At 32.0% G+C, this 22,537-nt stretch overlaps 1 protein-coding gene across 1 annotated transcript in view; it reads left to right on the top strand.

Annotated features, from left to right (window-relative positions):
* nudC (nuclear distribution C, dynein complex regulator) overlaps positions 1-21,331 on the top strand; it is a 43,153-nt gene extending 21,822 nt beyond the window's left edge. Inside the window, exons 6-10 of the mRNA XM_035372691.2 lie at positions 8,527-8,595; positions 10,000-10,125; positions 10,332-10,415; positions 17,620-17,738; positions 21,073-21,331. Coding sequence (XP_035228582.1) covers positions 8,527-8,595; positions 10,000-10,125; positions 10,332-10,415; positions 17,620-17,738; positions 21,073-21,124 — 450 coding nt within the window. The 3' untranslated portion in view covers positions 21,125-21,331. The remainder of the gene's footprint in view (positions 1-8,526; positions 8,596-9,999; positions 10,126-10,331; positions 10,416-17,619; positions 17,739-21,072) is intronic.
* Positions 21,332-22,537: the final 1,206 nt, after the last annotated feature.

The raw sequence follows: 22,537 nt of genomic DNA, 5'->3' as shown, positions 1-22,537 counted from the left end.
TCAAAATTAACATTCTAGATTTGGTGCTCTCCGCCCTAAATTCATCCGTTCTCCCAAATTCGAGATTTTTCTACTTTATGTAATGCTACTGGAAAAATGCAACTAAAGCTAATATTAACCAATCACAGCTTGTTTCTAGAATTGTATTACTTTGGTACAAAACCTCTGGCAAGCTAACTACATCATTATTCTGTGTTATCCTTCCGTTCCATTCCTTTCCCTAGCTTCCCTCGGCAGGTTTCGTGCCAAATTACAATAATCCAATCCAATCCAATCCCTAGCTTCTCTCTTTGCTAATGTATCTTCTGTGCTCTGCTAAAATGATGTCACCCAAGAAATTATCATATTGCTATGATTAAAGAGTATGTTGTTTACAAGGAATTATTTGAGTGTGCCTGGAAATCTGCAAATAAAGATGAAAATTGGCTAAATATAGTTTGGTAACAACTCCTTCCTCTCATCGTACCATTCAGCCACTGCATCTGTACTTTGAAATTATGACATAAGTAAAAAGTTGGCAGGATAGGAAAGGAGCCAGACTGGGAAGGTCAAGATCGGAAAAAATAATTTGTGTGAGGTAGTGGTCATAAGGTAGTTAGGATTTAAAGTCTAAATCAGATATTAAATGTCATAATCGGGAAAAAGTATTTTAATGCAGAATTTTGGAATATTAAAAATAAATTAATTTTGCATAGACAGGAGCTCTACTATTTCTAACAGTTAATTTAAATTTACTAGCTGTATTAAAAGGTTTGAGTATGGTTGAATGAACAATTTTTGATTTCTTTTTAGTTCGAGAATTAGGTTTATCTATTTCAAAAGTAACTTCAAAATATTGTTTTAAATTTTTGTAAGGGCCTGAAAAAGGAGGAGAAAGTTTATGGGTATTAGGATATTAAAATTCTTCATACATTACTAAATCACCTATTTTAAAATTACTAGGTTTATGAGTATATCTTCCTTTATTTACATTATGATAATCATCAGATCTTTTCTGAGCAATTGGGGAATATGTAAGCTATAAAAAAATACTATAGCTGCTTTAAAAAAATCATTGGCTACTTCAAAATTAATATTCTAGATTTGGTGCTCTTCCCCCTTAATTCATCTGTTCTCCCAAATTTGAGATTTTTCTATGTTATGTAATGTTACTGGAAAAGGGCAACTAAAACTAATATTAACCAATCACAACTTGTTTCTAGAATATACCTACTCTGGTATAAAACCTATGGTGAGCTAACTATAAGGGCGAGTCAAATGAAAGTGAGCCAACCCCTCCTTAGCAAGAATGGTTCAGTCCATCATCTGCGGCTCATGCGCGTAGCACAGAGACAGCCTTCATTTACAAAAGTGGCGCGGAAGTGTGAGGTTAAAGTTCTTTAAGGCGCTCTTACACTGGGTTGAAGACGGTAGCGTGACATAATGGACGCTCCAAAAGAGGAACGGCGTGGTGTGGTCAGGTTTTCGACAGCTGAAGGTGTTTCCCAACATGAAATTAGTCGCTGTATGACTGCTGTGTACGGTGAACATTGCATCGCATTGGTCACTGTGAAGCGTTGGAGCAAACGGTTCAGAGAAGGACGTGAAAGTTGCAAAGACGATCCAAGACCGGACCAAAGCCACCTTGCAATCACCCCAACACAATTGCACAGGTTGATGAGCTGATTAGACAAGAACGGAGGATAAGCATCGATGAACTGGCAGAGCGTGTGAACATCAGTCACGGTTCGGTTCACACCATAATTCATGATCATCTCGGTTATCGGCTTTTGTGTGCTCAATGGATGCCCAAGATTTTGAACGACCGCCAGAAGACGGAGAGGTTTGGCGCTGCTTTGACTCATCTCATCTGGTATCACAATGAGGGTGACGACTTCTTGTCTGCAATTGTGACCGGAGACGAATCATGGTGCCACCACTACGAACCTGAAACACGCCGGCAAAGCTTACAGTGGAAACATTTGAATTCACCACCCTCGAAGAAAGCAAAGGCTGTCATTTCCTCGGGAAAGGTGCTATTGACTTTTTTTTTCGATCGTCAGGGGCCATTACTGATTGAATTTGCTAAACGTGGAGAGACTATCAATAGTTCGCGATATTGTGCAACGCTGGATCGGCTGCGTGTTGCAATCAAGAACAAACGACCTGGAAGATTGACGAATGGTGTGATCTTGCTACGCGACAATGCTCGTCCATACGTCGCTGATGTGGTTAAGACACAACTGGCAAAGTTCAAGTGGGACACGCTGCAACATCCTCCATACAGCCCATATTTGTCGCCATGCGACTTTCACATTTTCGGGAAACTGAAAAAACATCTCAAGGGTACCAGATTCGTGTCGGACGCCGCCGTGAAGGAGTCGGTTACAGACTTTTTGAATCGACAGCCCAAGGAGTTTTATGAGACGGGGATCACGCGGCTCATTTGTCAATGGGATAAATGTCTCAATGTTCATGGAGACTACCTTTAAATAAAGTACTCTGTTTGTCATATATTTGCATTGGCTCACTTTCATTTGACTCGCCCTTATACATCATTATTCTTCTGCTGCATTCCTTTCCCAAGCTTCTGTCTTTGCTAGCATATCTTCTATGCTCTGCTAAAATGATGTCCCATTAACCTGTATAAATTGTATATAAGAAATTATCATAATTGCTATGACTAAAGAGTATATTGTCTACAAAGAATTATTCTAGTGTGCTTGGAAATCTGCAAATAAAGATGACCAATCAGCTAAATATAGTTTGGTATCAACTCCTTCCTCTCATTGTACCATTCAGCCATCGCGACTGTGCTTTGAAATTATGACATATATATACATATATATATTAAATAATATGTGGAATAAATAATAACTTTTCTCCTGATAAGGGAATTATGAATGATTGTGAATTGTTAATATTAATATGAAAAAAATATCATAACATTAAGAATCAATCACCGTAGACTTCGTCAGATGAAAATAGGTATCTTTTTCCGCAAGTTATGGTTGTCTTGAGAGATTTAAACAAAAACATTCTTTTCATAATCTAAGAAAGGAGAAAGTGCATCTGCTGATTGGGATGCAGCACAACAATGTCCAGCAAAATTTGCTGAAATCATTGCTGCCAATTCCTACACTTCTGATCAGAACTTCAATGCTGACGAGTCCAGGTTCTGGAAAAAAATGTCTGAAAGAACCTATTTAGCTAAAAGTTTGCAAATGAGGTAGTGGTCATAAGGTAGCATAAAGTCGTATAACAATTCTTTTCTCTTGCAACGCTTCAGGGGCAGTTATATAATGAAATCATTTGTTACAAATCAAAAACACCACGCTTATTTAAAGGAATAAACATAAATAACAATCCCGTTTATTGGATGGCTAATAAGAAAGCATGGGTCACTGCCATATCTTTCAATGAATAGCTTCATAACGTGTTTGTCCCAGATGCCAACAATTATTAAATTAGAAAGGGATTGCCTTTTAAGGCTCTTCTATTAATTGAGAATGCACCTGGTTATCCTCAAGATTTATAACATGAAAATGTAGGTGTCTTTTTACCAAAGAATACAACTTCCTTATTACAGGAATAATTATCAAGGAATAATTTCGACTTTTAATATAAAAAAAACCTTCAGGTATATTTTATATCAAATGGAAAATGATGAATATCTTATTCTTATGCATGCTTGGAAGGAATTTACAATCTTAGAGTGTATTAAGCATGTTGGACTGTCATATACACAGAATAAACAATCATCGCTCAATGCATGCTGGAAAACAATATGGCCAGATGCTGCTGAAAATGAGAATGATAGATTACCATTAGAGCATGAATATTCTCAGATCACCAAATTGGCCCAAACTATAGGAAGAGAAGTTTTGAGGATTTAGCTCAGGCAATTATTCAAGAAATACTGTATATGGTCACATAATGTCAGCACTTTTTTTACTCAAATGCAGGTGCAGACATTACATGGGTCGTTCAAATGTCGCGCTTTTTCTCATGAGTAATTTTGAATGCAAAATTTCATTTCAAACAGCTAAGTTAAGTTATAAGTGGAAGAAAATGGCATAAGTAATAAAAGTATCAAATTTAAAATTGTCTAATAGCTACCTAAAATTTACAAACTCACTTTCTCCCATCCACATATATAATATGAATTACCCCGTTTACGTTATCAAAACTCGGCATGTGTTAGTTTGCACAGGAGCACAGTATAGAGGCACAAATTAACCAACACTTTCAATTTTAATATTTGCTCTTACACAAATTAAATAAACGTTGGTCCTTTTAATATTTTTCACACATTATTTAAAAAAAAGATCTGTTCTGATGCAATGTATGAAAATCCATTGAATTTCATTATTCTCTGCAACCAGTCTTCACTCACCTTTAATTGTTGTAATTAAATTGTGATGTCGTGCTGCAATAAGCACTCTTATTTGGCATATTTCCTATTTTACTGCATACCCTTGAGCACACATATCGCGAACATATGCAACTACTTTTTTAAGTTCGTAAACTTAAATTTTGAACCATGAAACGCACATCTTGTTTTGTTTATTGCCACCAGTTGATCATGCTGTTTGCTCCAGTTGCATGTACACTTTTTGTCCATCTTATATACTCCTGCTGCTGCTCTTTTTCCATTTTCCTGTGCAAATTCTACAACTTTGAGTTTGAAAGCCTCTGTATAGCTGCTGTATTTTCTCATTTCACGCATGCTACATGCTAATTACCACAAATTCTAAGTGATACTATGAATGAAAAGAGAAAGCTTGAAATATGCAAATGCTCCAAGGAGGAAGGAGGGGAAAGTAATTTCAATACAAAACAGTATTTCCTAGAAGCCAGTGTGGTGAAAACATATTCAGACTACCTTCATTTATAATCGTGTCAGCCAAGTGGATTGCTGGTGCTGATGTTATGACTGAATAACAGCTGCACCAGAATGCAAGGAAATTCACTTCTTTCCATCCTTGTACCAGCCAAAGACAAAACAAATGCATATTCATATACATATATTTATTGACTAAAGGGAAAAAGACAATGTTAAAATATATATATTTTAAAGTAAGAAATTCTTTAGTTTTTGTCATACAGACATTGTGCAGGTCACATTTTTTTACATAAGTTTTATCTGCAAAGTTGTGGTGCAGACCTTACACGAGCGAATACAGTAGTGGCCGATGAAGAACTAAATGAGGGATGAGTTAGTTAACATGATTCATGAAACAAACATGATGAAGGCAATGATTCTGATGAAGAGCAATCTGAACCAGTTGTGTTCACAGCGAGAGTCATTAGCATAGGATGTGAATTGAAAAGAAAATTAGGTAATCATTTTTTAAAATATGACGTGAATGTTGAACAAGCTCTCCAATTCCAGTGGGAGCTTAGCAAGTGCTTAAATCAATATGAGGAGGTTTACAGAGTTTTAGAGAAAAAAACCTAGGCAATTGTTATTTACAGATTTCTCTACTAAGTCTTGTCAATCTCATATCTTCCCTAATTTGTCAACCATTGAAGCAGAATATTATCAAGAATGTACAAGTGATGAAAGTGACATCATACCAATCAAGAAAAAAATACTAATACAGTCAAAAGTCTTTGATCCGGACTCGTAGGGACTTCGGCGATTCCGAATCATAGATCATCAGTTTAAATCTGATAAGATGGCATGCGGAAATAATAAAATTAAAAATTATGAAATAAAGAACAATTATGATCTAAAGGGTATCAAAATTTACAAAAAAAAAAAAAAAGTTTAATATTTATTTGTTTACTTTATTAAACATTTCTTTCAATCTAAGTTGTTTAAATTGCTTCATTTTATGTGATATACATTCTCTTTTTAATTTTATAAACAGACATAATTTCTTGTTCAGTTACAGAGTTCCGCTGTTCAAGTCCTATAATTGCTGTGTTGAGAATAGCGACTAATTTGTCAATCAAAATTTTTTCATTTTCAATAACCTCTGTGTCACTTTCTTCACTATCTGAAGCGAATTTTAATGATGAGGAATTTGATTTAAATCATATCAAAGACGGAGTACATCGAGATGAAATACTACATTTAGTAAGGCATTATAAGCCAAATAAAATAAAAACATCTGCCCTGAAGATAAGGATAGTGCTGACAGATCAACTTCCAATTCATTGCGCGTCGCGACGCCTCCTTCCCTCCCACAGAGCAGTGTGAAATTGATAAACAGATTTCGGAAGGGTTAGAGAAACAAAGGATACGCCTTTATCCATTTTTTGCAGCAATTCCACTTTTTGTTTGATGGACATCGAAACATACTTTCTCGGAAATTCTATTCTAAAAGTTCAAGCTTACTTTTATAAAATTGCTCTAACAGTCTGCAAAAAATAATAAGTCGGATCCAATTCCAAGATTAAAGAACAACGCAATCTGCAACATTAATTGAAATAAATAATTAGATAATTTTAGCTTAGCTTATATCAAATAATCTCCCAGTCTTAGAGATTCTTTGGCTTATACTGTTTGTTATACATTAAACGCGCATGCGTAAACGTATTATGCGCATGCGTGAATGCATTATGTGTTGATGCATGCGCAGAATGTTTGTAGCTTTGAGGTCCGGATTAATGATCATTCCGGATTATTGCTGAAATAAAAAAATGAAGATTTAATCTGCCTTCACCTCCAATTTCCTATTCATTATGGATCAATACTTCTATGCAACCAAAATGCGTGCTGGTCAGTTACGTCCGAGTTTGATTTTAACACAAACTTTATTTTAAGGTGTCTTACTTTTGTTTTATGTAAATAAATAATTAAATTATGCACATGTAGTGTGTTTTTCATTTTACATGGTTTTACATAGCGAAATCCAAGATTTCGATTTACACAGTTTTGTGCAGAACCTATCTTCTGTGTAAATCGAGGGATAGGTGTATATTTTTTGGAGCTCTTCTCATCGAAAGCAAACTATAAATGATCATGGTTTGGACTGCCAGCAATTTGTTTGCATTGCCAATTTACTGATAACATAGCTGTTTACAAAATGATTATTTTAGATTAAAAGAGTCTGTAAACTAATTTGAACCCCAACAGATGTTGTATTTCAAATGTAAAATCTCAAAATTCATGTAAAAGAACATTAAAATCCGATTCTGAAGGTTTCATTTGTCATTCATTTAACTGTTACTATTTTGGAATCTTCATCTGAAATAATGCCAAATAAAGTTTAAATTTTCCCATTTGTTAACAGTTATATTTAGAGGTTTCGTAAAGAAGTATAAATAAAACAGAACAAAATATATATAAATTAAAAAAAATTATTCTTAGTTTCCTTGATCAGATTGCTCTTTAAATATTACCTCATTTATGAAGTTATGGTAATGCTTAATGCATTTCTAGTAAACATTTTGTTATGAATTGTAATTAAAGGCCAAAACTAACTTTTGCACCTTTGTCTTTTCCGTCATAAGTACATATGTATTCAAAAGTTATTTTTATTGTGCAAAAGGAATAAAGTAAAAATACGTAGCATAATTCTGCTCTGCATTTTTACTCATTCTGCTTGCTTTTAAATCTTAAATTTGTAAAAATAATTTTAGGTTTCTTCACTGATTCATAAAGTTGCAAAATCAAACAAGGCTTTTTATTTATTTAAATTATACTTCTTTCAGATTCATGAAAAGAATGCTTTTATCTCAGTATCTGGCAGAAAACTATAGTTGTAAGCTGCGAGTTCATTTATCTCTCTCTGAGGGATCTCTTCATATACACAGGAAAAATTAACAATTTATCATAAAATCATATATTACAGGACATTAATCAACTTCATCAGCTTAAGCAGAATGCAGATAATAAATATTTTCTCCTGAATTCTTAAGAAATATCAACAATTGCAAAAATCACTAGCAGAGTATATTCACAATTCAGCTAAATCTTGCAGATGAATAACTAGAGCAGCAGTAACAATAAGCTTTCTTAGCTGTGTTTATATGAGACTTGAGCTTCCACAAAATTCAGGAAAGATTTATCATGTGAAAGTGTATCTTGCATTGCACTATGCTCTGAGTGTTGCCATTCTCCAATCAGCACTATCAATAATTTCGTATTAGAAACACACACACACACATATATATCAGAATATATACATATTTATTTGTTTATTTAGGATGCAGTCTGGCTCGCCAGATGATCGAAACTCGTCTTATGACACAAAGTAGCTGTGCCCATATTACACTACACACAAAGAAACAAAGAAATCATATGAACAAAAAATACAATATTAAATCAAGGTTACAAAGCTATAGAAACCAGTAAGACGTCGCATTACGAGACGGTAAAGAACTAACAAGTAAATAAAGGGGTTTGTATGACATCAAGGGAAAACAATATAATACAGACAAAAACTAATGTCAAGCAAGTTGTCAAAGTTGTACAACAGTCAAAAGTTATATACATATATAATTACAATATATACATATATAATTGAATTGTAAAATTCAATTTTACGTGTATTGTTAATACTGTGATAATTATGTGATTATTTTTCCTTCTAGCTTAAAGTTCCTGTCCCTGCCAATTTTAAAGTAAAAGCAAGAGATGTTATAGTTGATATAGCTAAAAAGGTATGTGCGAAGAATAGTTTTTCAGTATTTATGGCATTTTGGTAATGCTTCTAAATGTTGAGTAAGTGATGCTTAGAAATTATCGAGTTGGAATATTTTATCTACATCAATTGAAGTACTTTTTAATTTAGCCTTAATTCATTAATAACTATTTTAATTATGTATGTGAAATCCCAAAGAGTAATACAAATGCATTTGAAAAATAAGTGGGAGTGGAGACTTCAATATGAAAATTTTCAGCTTACTATTAAATTAATCAGAAGGGGTATTATTGTTAATTGAATAAGAATTGATACCTACTATTGCCAACTGATATAACTAAATTTTTACTTGTATATAAAATTAAAACTCAACTGTTTTATTTTTTCCTCTCCCCCTCCCAGATTTTAATATTGTTTCTGCATTTATTTTTTAAATTTAAAATAGTATAGTTAAGAAAATGTAAAATTATTAAGAAAAAATTAAAACATAATGGTTTAAATATGTATATTAGAGTTTGGATAGAAATAAAAAAATTAATGCGTAATATAGATGATTGAGAGTTGTATGTTAATACAAAATTTCATTGTTACCATTAAATTAAATTTTTGATGCAGTTGAATGCTAAGAATAGAATTAGGAATTTTGTAGTCCAAATATTATTTTCTTTTAAAAATATATTTATTAAATGAATAATGTAAAAAGTGAATTGCTTTAAAACTTTATTAAGAAATACTGAAAAGTTGCTTTTGTTAAAGAGAAAAAGCACTTTTATAATATGGAAGATAAATTAGAACTGTAAAGTCTTGTATATTGTTAAGCATTTGTTTTCATATTCCCTAATCTCTGTTAAAGTAATATGAAGTTTTAAATTTAAAAGAATATTTTTAAATAATTTTTTCTTTGGAAAAGTACTAATGCCATTACCATTAGGAATATTCCTAGTTTTCTATAAGAAATTAGGGCACACACAGAAGGAGGGAAATTAACCACACTGCTAATTTTACAGAAACAAAATATGGGGCACAAGATTCATTTTATAATTTAATCCTTTTTAATTGAGACTCATAATATAAAGTATTTTTATAGTTTTCAAGTGGGACATTGAGCAAGAAAAGCAGTATGTCTAATTGATAGTAAATATTATATTTAAAAAATGATCTTAATTACTCTTAAGTGTTTTCTACTATTTATTTGCTTTTATATATATAGATTCTTATATTTATTACATAAGAACTGTGTAAAGAGAATATAAGGAATTTAAGCTTTTGATAAAACATTGCAATGTTTTAGGTGTGACAAGAAATTGAATTATTGTAATGCATGCCTTGAACATTGTGACTTCATCATATTAATATAAATAAAAAAATAGAAAATAGCAAAGTGTTTTGAGTAATGTTTCATACATATTTATTTGTTTTTCAGCATTTAAAAGTTGGGTTGAAAGGACATACTCCTATCATAGATGGGGAGTTACAAAACATTGTCAAAGTTGAAGAATGTTGCTGGGTTATGGAAGATAGTAAAACCATTGCAGTTACATTAGAAAAGGCAAGTCATATTTTATAATCTTTTTCTGAAATGAAATTTCAAAGCAGAGAAATTACCCAAGCCAGTAATTGTTTCTGCATTGTAATTTGTCCTTGTTATGTGTGTAGGTTTATTTACATAATAAAAATATTTAGCTAAAACAGAACATTAGCACCAGAGAAATGAGAATTTGTATTTTACTGTTTGTTTTGTATATTTTAATTTAGGTTAATAAAATGGAATGGTGGAGCAGACTTGTGATGATAGATCCTGAAATAAATACTAAAAAAGTAGCTCCAGAGCCATCTAAGGTAAGTTTTAAATGAATTTATGAATTTAATTTAGTTCTTGATTCGGCAACCACCTTGGCACAATTTGGCGATTGTTTAGAGATGAAAAGGTAAAAGTTATTTATCAGATGCAAGTTTGTGGTTTTCGGAACATTTTTTAAAAAAGATTCCCAAATTATCATATTTAATGCAAGTTGACAAACAATATTAACACATGAAAGAAAGTATGTTTTAGCAATTTAAAATGCAGATTTTACTTATTTAAATAAGTATTACCTAATACATTAAAAAAAATCTGATGTGTGCACCACATGACTTCCTTGTACGGAATATTAAATTATATACATTTTTTTCTTTCATTTTATTTAAACTTACTTGTTTGATTTAAATCCACTTCGTCGATAGCGCATAAACCACAATAGAATAAATCACTCTTTAAAATTCACTATATTTTTTTACCATAGCGACACTCTGGCACTATGTTCACTTAACAGCATTATATTTCATTCATATTATAACTCAGAATGCACAAAATTTATATCGTTTGAAGAATTATCTAATTGTGTGAAGAATTATCTAATTGAATTATCTTATCCACATGTTCTATTCAAATACTATAATAGTAAATCTAGAACAATGTATAAAAAATGTATAAATTAAGCAAGCGAAAAAGAATCAGTTTTTCACAGACAATTCAGCATTTCTCATTCAATTAATTCAGTTCTCACTTCATGACAAGGCAAAAAAAATCTCTCAAAATATCTATATTAAAAATTATGAAGTAAATTTTAAACACTTATTTCTTCTAAAAAATTCCGGAAAGGATTAAGTATGATTTAATTCGCAATAATAAATGAAGGCATTATCTTTGTTGTTGCGAAGCTTAGTCTCTCTAGATTGGCAACAATTCTACTATTCTGCTGTTTCAAATGTTATTAAATGTTATTTAAAAATTAGGCTTAACTGCACATAAACAGCTTGTAAGCTGTTGATAATTCTACAAATATTGCTTGCAGATTTTCTAAAAGCATAGAAACCTTAACCGGAAGATAAGAACAACATAATTCAATCATTTTTAAAGCAAAAAATGCACAATTTACAAACTTATAAACTTAAAGAAACTGAGCTGAGCCGAGTAACAGAGTGGATATATATATAGATATATTTATATATGTTTGGTGTGGCTGATTGCAACCAAAATATGAGGTGCACATCTACATGTTATAGCAGTCCTATATACAAAATTTCAACGTTCTGAGGCTAGTCGTTTTTGAGTTATGCAAGATACATACATACATACGCACGTACGTATGTATAGACGCCACGAAAATGTCTCTTGTGACTGCATTTTAAATCAGTTTTATAATTTTTTGGCGAAAAAGGGTCCTTTATTCTGTCCATACGTACACATGTCACGCGAAAACCTCATTAAATTGCATTCGATAGTGGTCAAAATAGATATTGTCGTTGAAATATTGTACCTGGAATTTTTTTTTACTTTGTACGAGGAAGTAACAAAACACGTTCTTCACCAAATCATTCTGTAATTTTTTTTTTTGCATTTTCTCCTCAGCAAGTACACAGCAGTCTGTTTTCACTTGGAAAAACATCAAAGAATTCAAGAAACTTGACAACAGTGGTTATCTACCAACATATCTTTTTGTTATTCCCTTAGGAATTTTGCAGCAAAAGACTGTATTCCTTCAGAAATTTTACTGCAGTTTTTTCTGTTGTCGGCAAATTCCGCAAGCCCATATTTTAAAATTAAGGCAAAAAATATCCCAATTTATTTATAAAAACTATTGAAACAAGGAATACATTCAAAAGAGTGCATGCAAAAATGGCAACACTGCTTGATTGAACGATTGTTATAAACATATTTTACAGAATTTGGCCCAGTGGCGTAGCGAGGGGGGGCAAGGGGGTGAATGATGCCCCGAGCGGCGCCAAATAGTCTCCAAACAAGATTTTCATCATATTACTGTGTTTTTTTTTGGGAGAGGGGGGCGCCAGTTATGCTCGCTACGCCACTGGTTTGGCCCATTCTGAAAATTGGTTGCTTTAAGGTGGTTGTGATAACGTGTAAGTACTCTTGATTCAGTGCTTTAAATTGTAATGTTATATACCAATATTCATACATCCATTGTTTTGGCTTGTAATAAATAAAGGAGGGGAATATTATAGAAGGTGTTAAAACATTTTAAAAATGATTTCAGTAAAAGATTACAAAAATGTAAATGTTATGGAATAAAAATTTCTGGCAACAGTTTATAATTTGAAGTGAAATGTTATCTGCAGCTTCGAAATTCATTTAAAACATTTCACTTAAACAAGCTATAGATCAAAGGATGTTTTTGCCCTTTCCAAGCAGAAATATTCTGCAATTAAAAAATATGCTGAAAACATTTTATTGAAAGCAGAATAAATAATAATATTAATCTGAAAGGGAAAAATTATCATTTATTATTTCTATCTGCAAAGAAGGCTTCATTTAAATCCCAAAAAAGGAATGTGTGCCTAAGTAGAAATCATTTGCATGGTTTTTAGATATATATGCAGTAGCAACATACAAATAATAATTGACAGCAAAAGAAAAAGTTAAACAGATTTTCTGTGTCTTTTGCTGATGCACATGATTGAATGTGGAAAACACTGCAGAAGTCTTTATGAAATATTTTTTTATTATTAAAATATGTTTTTAAAGGGATTCTGACTAAAGAAAAGCTGGGTGAAGAATGTCATTGTATATATGTATATAACAGGTGGCCATAATTAAACTGACAGTGCTCACAGTGTTCTGTAGCACGACTTATTTGCGAGAATGACGCCACATTTTGTAGGAAGATTAAACAAGATGGGGACAAAGGATTCCGCGAAAAAAAATTAATTCCAAAAGTCACCGCTAGGAGAAGATTTGGCGCTGTTTAATAGAAAATAGAGTGTTAACAAATGCAAATCAATACGGAAATTAGCTTTTATTTTGCATTCAAATGAGGTTCAATGTGGCTGCCGTTGTTGTGAACCACATATTGCATTCTGTGCACAGTATGCACAACAGCAGAAAGTAACATGTCTGCAGGAATCTCCCGTACAGTCCGTGATATGTTATCCTTCAATGTAGCCAGGTCCTGGACCACTTCTTGATAGACCTTAGATTTAAGGTAACACCATAGCCAGAAGTTGCATGGGGTAAGATCAGGCGACCGAGGTGGCCATGCAGTGAGAAAGTAGCGGCTAATGACTCTTTCTGTTGTGAATTTCTGTCGTAGCATGTTGCACCCGTACAGCAACGTCTGGAGGGGCTCCATCTTGCATGAAAATGATTTCACCCAGGCATTGTCTTTGCTGAAGTGCCGGAATGACGGAGCTGTTCAACATGTGGCGATATTTCTCTCCGGTAACAGAACAGGTTTCTGGTCCTGTTGGGGTAATGTTCTTATAGAAGAATGGACCTACGATAAATTCCGCTGTGAACCTACACCAAACAGTTACCTTTGGTGAATGTAAGCAAATTGCTGTGGCTGCATGTGGTGATTTGTCATCCCAAATTTGGCAGTTCTGGGTATTCACAGTTCCATTCAGGTAAAAGTGGGCCTTGTCTCCCCATAAGATCATCCATCACGGCTAAGCATCATCCACCTCCATTCTGGCAAGAAAGGTGAGAGCAAAAGTCAATCGCTTATCATGGTCGGGGTACAGTAACTCCTGTACACAGCTGATCTTGTACAGGTAGAAGGTGATAATCTTTTGTAAGATTTTCCATACCGCACTGTAAGGCATACCCATAATAAAAGGTAATTTTATTCCGTATTAATTTGCATTTGTCAACACTCTATTTTCTATTACACAGCGCCAAATATTCCCCTAGCGGTGACTTTTGGAACTAATTTTTTTTTTTCGCGGAATCCTTCGTCCCCTGTCTTGTTTAATCTTCCTTGCCGTAGCCCCTTAACCCTTTTTTAATTTTATTATTTTTCTTCTCTCTTCTAAAAATAGTATATCATTTCAAAATTAATCACTGATTTATGATTCTTACATCATGATGCAGGCATTTTCATATGACTTTACCCAATAAAATTCAAATTTGGGAACCAAAACTTAAATTTGGCCAATGGGGACAAATCTAAACTGAAACTAAATCATTCTGCTCTAAACATTCTTTCTCTTGATAAATGTCTGCTACTCCATCTGTCATCATATATATTTTAAAACCTAAAATGTGCTAATGTAGTCCTTCAAAGACAAGGCAAGTGCCAGTTTACCTGTGTTGGCATGAAGCATGTTTAACAAAAATAAAGAAATATTTTATTAACCATAATTGCAAATATCTGTCTTCCCTTCTAAATTATTACATATGTGTAATAAGATGACTTGGAGAAAGCTGCACTGGATTAGCGATGATTCTCTGTGTTGCAACTTCGAGAGGCATCCAACCAGAAAAAAAAATTACGAAAGGGGCCTTTATCGCCGAATGGCCTTAAGAAAATGATTAAAAAGTTCGAGGAAAGGTCACTGACCATTCGCGCTGGGAGAGGACGTAAACCTGCACCCCACAATTTTATAGATTATATTAAGAACAGAAAACAATAGCTGGCAGAGACTAAATGAGCAAAGTAGCATATTAGTGCCAACAGAGGTAGAAGCAAAAGTTTGCAATTAATCTAGTATGGAGGTTCACCAAGAGAAGATTTTGGTTTAGGTTGCTTATTAAGAGAAAGGTTTCAGTTCTTGAAATTTTGAGTTCAGTTTCTGAATTAGTTACATTATCAGTATAATGCAAGCCATGCGTCATAGACTGATCTAGAAATGATGCAGTCCAGAAAATTTATTACTATTTTTAGAATAGAAAGTGGGAATTAAGGACTGTTGCTAGCTTAAATTTAATTTTGATATTCACATATTTTCTATCTTGCATATCTTACATATATGTACAAATATGTATTTATTAAACAAATTTTTAAAAAGTCATATCATTTATCAATATTGTAGTTGTTCCTAAGGGTTAAAATTAAACAGATTTATTTACATTGTTACTTTACATTTTGAGGTCTAGCATACAAAATTAGATTACATTGACTAAATTTAAATTAATATTGGTCACATTGTAATATTAACACATTGACTGCTGCACACATTTTACGTGGTTTACCCATGGTGGCAACATGAATTTTTTATTATGTGTTGTATATTATGTTGAAATATTGTCTACTGAAGATAAGATGAATTATATAATTGTGTTTAATGTATTTTTTGTGCGAGTATGACCGGTGACCCCCAAGGCATTGTAGATCATTTTTGCGATTTATTATTTAAGTTTTTGCGATTTACATTACAGATTTATTTACATTAATTGTTACTTACATTTTGAGGTCTAGCATACAAAATTAGATTACATTGACTAAATTTAAATTAATATTGGTCACATTGTAATATTAGCACATTGACTGCTGCACACATTTTACGTGGTTTACCCATGGTGGCAACATGAATTTTTTATTATGTGTTGTATATTATGTTGAAATATTGTCTACTGAAGATAAGATGAATTATATAATTGTGTTTAATGTATTTTTTGTGCGAGTATGAACGGTGACCCCTAAGGCATTGTAGACCATTTTTGCGATTTATTATTTAAGTTTTTGCGATTTATATTCTTCAAACCATTATAGTAACAGTGGTATTATTTAAAAATTTATTAGTCTCAATATTTACTCTAATTATGTGTTTTTACTGTTGGTCGCATTGCTGGTCACTGGTGGCCTCCACAACACTGTAGCCAAGTTGAATGCTGGTGACTTCCATGGTAGTCAACATGTTAATATTACTGCATTTTCTAATTATTACTACTATTTTGTAATACTCTAGGTTTGTAATTTTTATTACAAAGATATTAAAATATTAATTCTATCTTGCATATGCTGAATTTTGTTGTTTACTTCTCAATTAGTATTTTTTCGGCGTGTTATTGTGTCTTAATGTTGAAACATGTTTAATCCTCTGAGCGTTATGAGCGGCTTTATCCGGTCATCAGAAGTTTTGCTACTTAGCATATATTAGCTTATAATTTAAGATATTTTGCTTTCTTTCTTTCTTTAATAATGTAAATATCATCTTAATGAATTGTACGTTTATGAAAATACAGACTAAAATAAATAATTTAGAAAATTAATAAATGCTGTTTAAATACGGTCTTCATGACGGATCTAAAATCCTGTGCTGCTCAGAGGGTTAATATGAAGTACTGGTAATTCTTTATAAAAATGCTAAATTTGAAATTAATTTTTAATAAGTAAATTTAAATAAGTAATTAGTAAATGTGTAAGTTTATATATTAATTGAATTATATGTATGTACTTGTGCATATAGACACATATGTCTATGTATATGGTATTTCTTATTTATAAAAAATTTAGGTACTTACGGTACCTTCGACCATTTTTGCCTATTAAAGAAAAGACGCCAAACTACGTGATTTTTTCAAACGTGCTGGGTTTAGTGTAACCTTTGATTACACGTGTTAGTTATTATTCTTGAGTAACATCTTTTTCCCCTCTGTCATGCATTTTCGAAAAAAAAAAAAAAAGGATTAAAATTTGAGACCTGCCTACTACAGAAGAGCATGCTGTTGAATAATGAAAAAAAAGTATTTCGCGAGACTTATATTTTCTAGCAAAAATTAAAATGTAGCAAAAATAATTGCTTTTACAGTATATCTTCTTAATAAAAAATAATGGAAACTTTTTATGAAAAATTAAATATAAATAAATGATAGTATAATAAATTTGAAAGAAAAATAAGAATAGAATATTTTTTTTCTTGTATTTAGTAAGTGGGTTTTTTGGTTTGGCGCAATTGGCGGCGTCTCTTTTGGTCGACGTGATTTTCTGTAATTGCTAAAATTTACTATTGTTACAATTGTATATAAATACAATTTTTTTTTTCAAAACAATTGTAGAGAAAATGTCTTTTGATAGATTGATCACAGACTGCTGGTTTCAATTTAAGAAATGTACTATATAAAGAAAAACTTTACACTTTGAAGTTAAATATATTTCTGTTATATATTTAATATTATCCTGATGATTTAGTATTTCAAAAGATTACGTTTTTTAATTATTACATGAACGCATGTTTTTATTGAGAGCGTCTTGAACTATATATGTTTTTTTTATTGAGAGATATTCAGTTTTAAATGCAATTTTATTCATTATTTGTTTTGTTACAGCTGTCAGATTTAGATTCAGAAACTAGAGGTATGGTTGAAAAAATGATGTATGATCAAAGACAAAAAGAACTTGGTTTACCCACCTCAGAAGAGCAAAAGAAGCAAGACGTTTTAAAGAAGTATGTTTTTTCATGTTTGATATATTTCAGAATTTTTGATAAAGATAAGAAACTACATACTGTATCATAAGTGTATGTGCGTTTATGTAAAAGTTGAAGTGTTAAGTGTTCACTGTAATCTAATATATCTGAAGCAAGAAAAGCTTTTATAAACGAAAATTTGAGAATAAGAGTTTTTGATGTTATTTTGATTTTAACATATTTTTCCCCCTGTTGTATAAAATGCTTAATTTGCAAGATTGCAGCAGTCTATGGTAGCTGTGAAGATCATGGAGACAGATTTAGGAATGAGTATAGAAAGGCTTAACATGGGGCTGATAAATGACGACTTTTGGAAATTAATAGTAGTATATAGGATATCTTGAATACATGTGTTAAACTTCAAGTTGTGTTACTGTGAAAGACTAAGGAGAGAAAAAGAGAGATTAAAGAGGCTAAGGAAATGACTCCTCATATTGCAGACATATATTCATTAGTTGCTGGAACTATTTTATAGGCATGGTAAATTAATTGCAGAAGACATTTTTTTGATGCAGTTTGCATTCCTCAGGCTTCACAACTATTGCAAATGGTATCTCCAGTATATAATTGTGAGTAGATATAAAGAATATATTCCAGTGCTTGCCACTCTTGACAGTGTTGAGTGTTATAAATAAGTCATATAAAAATATGCATGCCCTTTGAATGTCTCGACAGCAATGCATTCAGTTAACATTTTAACTGCCATACCTGTCACTTGTCTCTTGAGATCAGCCACTAACACCCCTTAAAATGCATATTTTTAAAGAAAAATCTGTGCATAGTTATTTAAAAAAATTAATTCAATATAATTAAAAATGTGGATATTTTTTGATTACATGTGGATTTTGTGGGGAAGTTTAGCAGGTGTCCGAGTAGCATATAAACATGTATATTTTAGATTAGACTTGTGATTCCTAGAAGCTAAACTTAAATTGCAAAATTACTGGACGTTTCACTTAAATTTTTCAAAGATGAAATCCAGAAATTGAGTCAATATCTGAATGTACCCATAAACTGATGGTAAATGTAACAGCCAAGTTTCCAAAATATACGTAAAAAGATCATGGAAACACAATATTAATTTCATGGGAAATAACTGAGGAGAATGTTAAGAAAGTTGGGATTTTCAGTTTTGTGTATATTTCTGATTGATATGATCTTTCAAGATGCTGAAAACAATACTATCTGTGAACCTGAGACAGAGCAATATATAAAACTCAAAGAATATTGAGCATTTGTTAAATATATTGATTTAATTTAGTGAATGGCAGAGTTAACATATCCCATTAAATGATTTCTTTTCAATTCTTACAGTAGTCAATAGTTTATTTATTTTTTGTTTACTCAGATCAAGAAAAAATGGACTACTTATACATTAGTTTGTGAGAAAAATTTCTGTCCAAAACATGTGTATTAAATTCAAAATATTAAACCTAATTTATAGCATTAATTACATAAATTTATCTAACGTGCATGATTGAATTACAGTTAAGTTATGAATTTAATCATACAAATGATAATTGAACAGCTTTTATATGTAATTATTTAACTATTTCATACTAAAAATAAAGGAAGCTGCCGTACTTGCCGACATATAAGTCACACCCCCTTTTTTTATACACATGTTTAAAGGATAAAACTTTATTACTGATCATTATATAATGAATTTACCGTATTTTTAATATAAAATAATACAAATACAAAGTAATTATTGAAAATACCCAATTTATCTGGGAAAGAACACCTTTTAATCTTCAAAATCCAGACAGTCATCTCCAGAGCTGAATGAAACCTCTTCTAAATCAGCATCTGAGTCCTCATGCAACAAATTGTCCTCTGTACCATCCAATGCATTACTAATGCCACTCTTCTTAAAGTGATTTAACCACTGTCTCTGTTTTCAGAGCATCCCATGAAGCTTTGATCCATTCACAAACTTGCAAAATGCTAGGCCTATTCCTTCTTCCTGGTTGTGTAACTTCAAAATTTGAAGATCGCATCCAGCTGTTTCACTTTCTCTTTCATAAATCCTTTAAAAGGTTTATTAATGCAGACATCTAAATATTGAAGCTGACCAGTTAGGCCTTCTGGAATTACAGCTGACTGAGTTTTCAAGATTTCTATAGTTTATTTTTAACATCTTCTGTTCTGTGAGAACGAAACTGATCTCATACCAGTAGGGCAGGTTTCTTCAACAGTCCCCAAGGATGCCTCGACCAAATTGTATCTAGCCATAATTTCATTTCTTCTCCATCCATCCAGCCTTTTGCGTGAACATATATAAACACTCTGTTATGCAATTTTTCTTTGGGTAGTGTCTTCCTTTTAAAAATCAGGTGATAATTTTAGAGGAATCTCGTCCATGTTTCCTATTTGTGCAAGTTCAAATTTTCTCATTTTTGTGCATTAATGATGAATTTATGAAATTCAAGAATTTTTTGTTCAAATTCTTCTGTCATCTTTTGCAATATTTTTGTTTTAGTCCGCATACATAGCTAGTTTCTCTTCATGAATCTTGAACACCATGATGTTGATCCAGTAAAATCGGCAATCTCTCTATCAGTCGCTATCACTTTCGCTTGATGAATAATCATTATTGTAGAGACTGAAAGTCCCGCTTTTCTGTGGTCTAAAGTCCAAGTATTCAGCTCTGCCTCAAGCTCAGGCCACTGTGCAGTCCCCTTCATATGTTATGTTTACTGCGAGTTCTATTTTTAGATACGTTTCCTGATTCCGCGAAGTTCTTATCATTTTCTCAGTTAGGGGTGGATCGAAATGCCTCTCTGCAGCCCTGTTTCCATGTTCATTAGCATATGCAATCACGCTTAGCTTGTATGCTATGTTATAGCAATGCCAACATTGTTTTTGAGCCATAACTTGCCAACAAATTTTAAAAAATTGAACAATAAAAATTTCACACACGCTAAAGTCGTTTGCAAAAATTGGAAAATTTAAATGAAACCCAGCTGTGAATGTCGATGACAGCGCATGCTCATTCACAGAACTCTACGTAGTGAACTCTACTACTAAGTAACTGTAATGTTTCCACACTTCGCAAGGAAACAAGAAAAAAAATCGCATAAATCTGAACAGAAGAATTTCCAGAAATGAATGGGATCAAAAACTGAGTATTAGTGTATAAGACATACCCCATTTTGATGTTGAAAATGAATGTATTGTCATAAGAGTAACAAACACAGAATATCATAATACAACAATATCACTTGCTATTATATCATATTATTTCAATAAACTTTTCTTCGTAATGAGTAGTTTCTATCATTTGTATTTATTTATTTTCAATTTCCATCAGGTTTATGGAAGCACATCCTGAAATGGACTTCTCAAAATGCAAGTTCTCCTGATCAAGGTATAAGTGCTTCCGTGCTTATCATACTTGTCATTCAGTTCTGTACAGTCACATTCCTGGAAAGTCAGTATGAAATACAAAAATTGCATCATTTCAATATCTGCTAGCTTGTACAATTCACTAGACAGCATGCAAGGCTGCAATAGTCATTATATAAGCATGCACATTGTCTTTTCATATAAATAAATTCAGATGTACTAAGTTTTTTTGTTTTATAATTACTGTTGAACACTTTCGGAAGAAAACCATCCAGTTATAATAATTTTGTGCATAAAAAAGCAATAAAGAGCAAAAATTTAAATTTTATCTCTTGAGGTAAATATTGTAAAACATGATAGTTGGAAAGATGATTCCCAATGTAAAACGTTTTTATTATTTTAAATCAAAACATAGAATGCATTGAAGAGGAAATAAAAGCATATCTTCTTACCTTGCATATCGAATGACTTTTATATTTGCATCCTTGCTAACTAATCCACAAATACCTCCAGTTGTTAGGAGCTAGTACTTATTAAACACATACACATAAAGAAGATTAGTTCCTTACTGCTTTCAAAACATATTTATTAAGAAAATTGAACATTTACTTCATTTTGAAATACTGTCATTTTACAGTAATGTGAAGGATTACTAGTCTTGCAGATCTTTTGGTGAAATAGACCTAAGATTAAACATTTAATGCTCTGGCTGGTACAGTCTGTTACTTTAAAATAGGCATTTCAAGACCATTGCCAGCGTGCTATTGTGATTATAGTTCATGTCATCAGTAGCCCAAACATTTATTTTCTGCACATTGTTTAAGACTGTAGTTCAAGTCGGCCTTTATTGCACACTTTTTATGAAGTGAAACATGCTAAACAGAAATGAAGTGAGGAAAAAGAATTAAGCGAATTGACCTTTTGTCTCGCAGCTGTTTCCGTGGCTGTGTGAGACAAATCGAGCAGTGGAAAATAACTTCGAAATTCCTATTTTAAAATAACAGACTGTTGTGTATTATGTCCAGCACTATGCACTAACAGTTTCATTTTTTTCTGCTCCAGATGCATCTGTTTATAATTTTCAAGTCAATCAACATAAATGTAATGTACATTATTAATTATTACAGCTAGGAAAATTTTTCTGTAATAAATGTGTTAGTGTATCTGTTGCCTCATGGTTTTAGGCAATTAGAGTTATTAATACTATCCTTTCCTTTGGTTTTAATATTCTGAATTTAATTACGATGAAACTTATTTTAAACTCTAATTATTCAAAATCAAACCTAAAATGTTATTTTGAACATATTTCTCTTTTTTTCAATGGCGTATATCTAATGATCGCTAATTAGTTTAAAAACTGTTATACAATGGTTACTGTACGATACTTCATCCAAATAAGCTGAAACAAGTGTATTTCTCATACTTATTTT

The sequence above is a fragment of the Stegodyphus dumicola genome, chromosome 10 (genome assembly GCF_044657685.1).
Source record: "Stegodyphus dumicola isolate Sdum_Otavi_A_Nest chromosome 10, ASM4465768v1".
Classification (NCBI taxonomy): domain Eukaryota; kingdom Metazoa; phylum Arthropoda; class Arachnida; order Araneae; family Eresidae; genus Stegodyphus; species Stegodyphus dumicola.
This window is presented reverse-complemented; position numbering and strand designations above follow the sequence as displayed.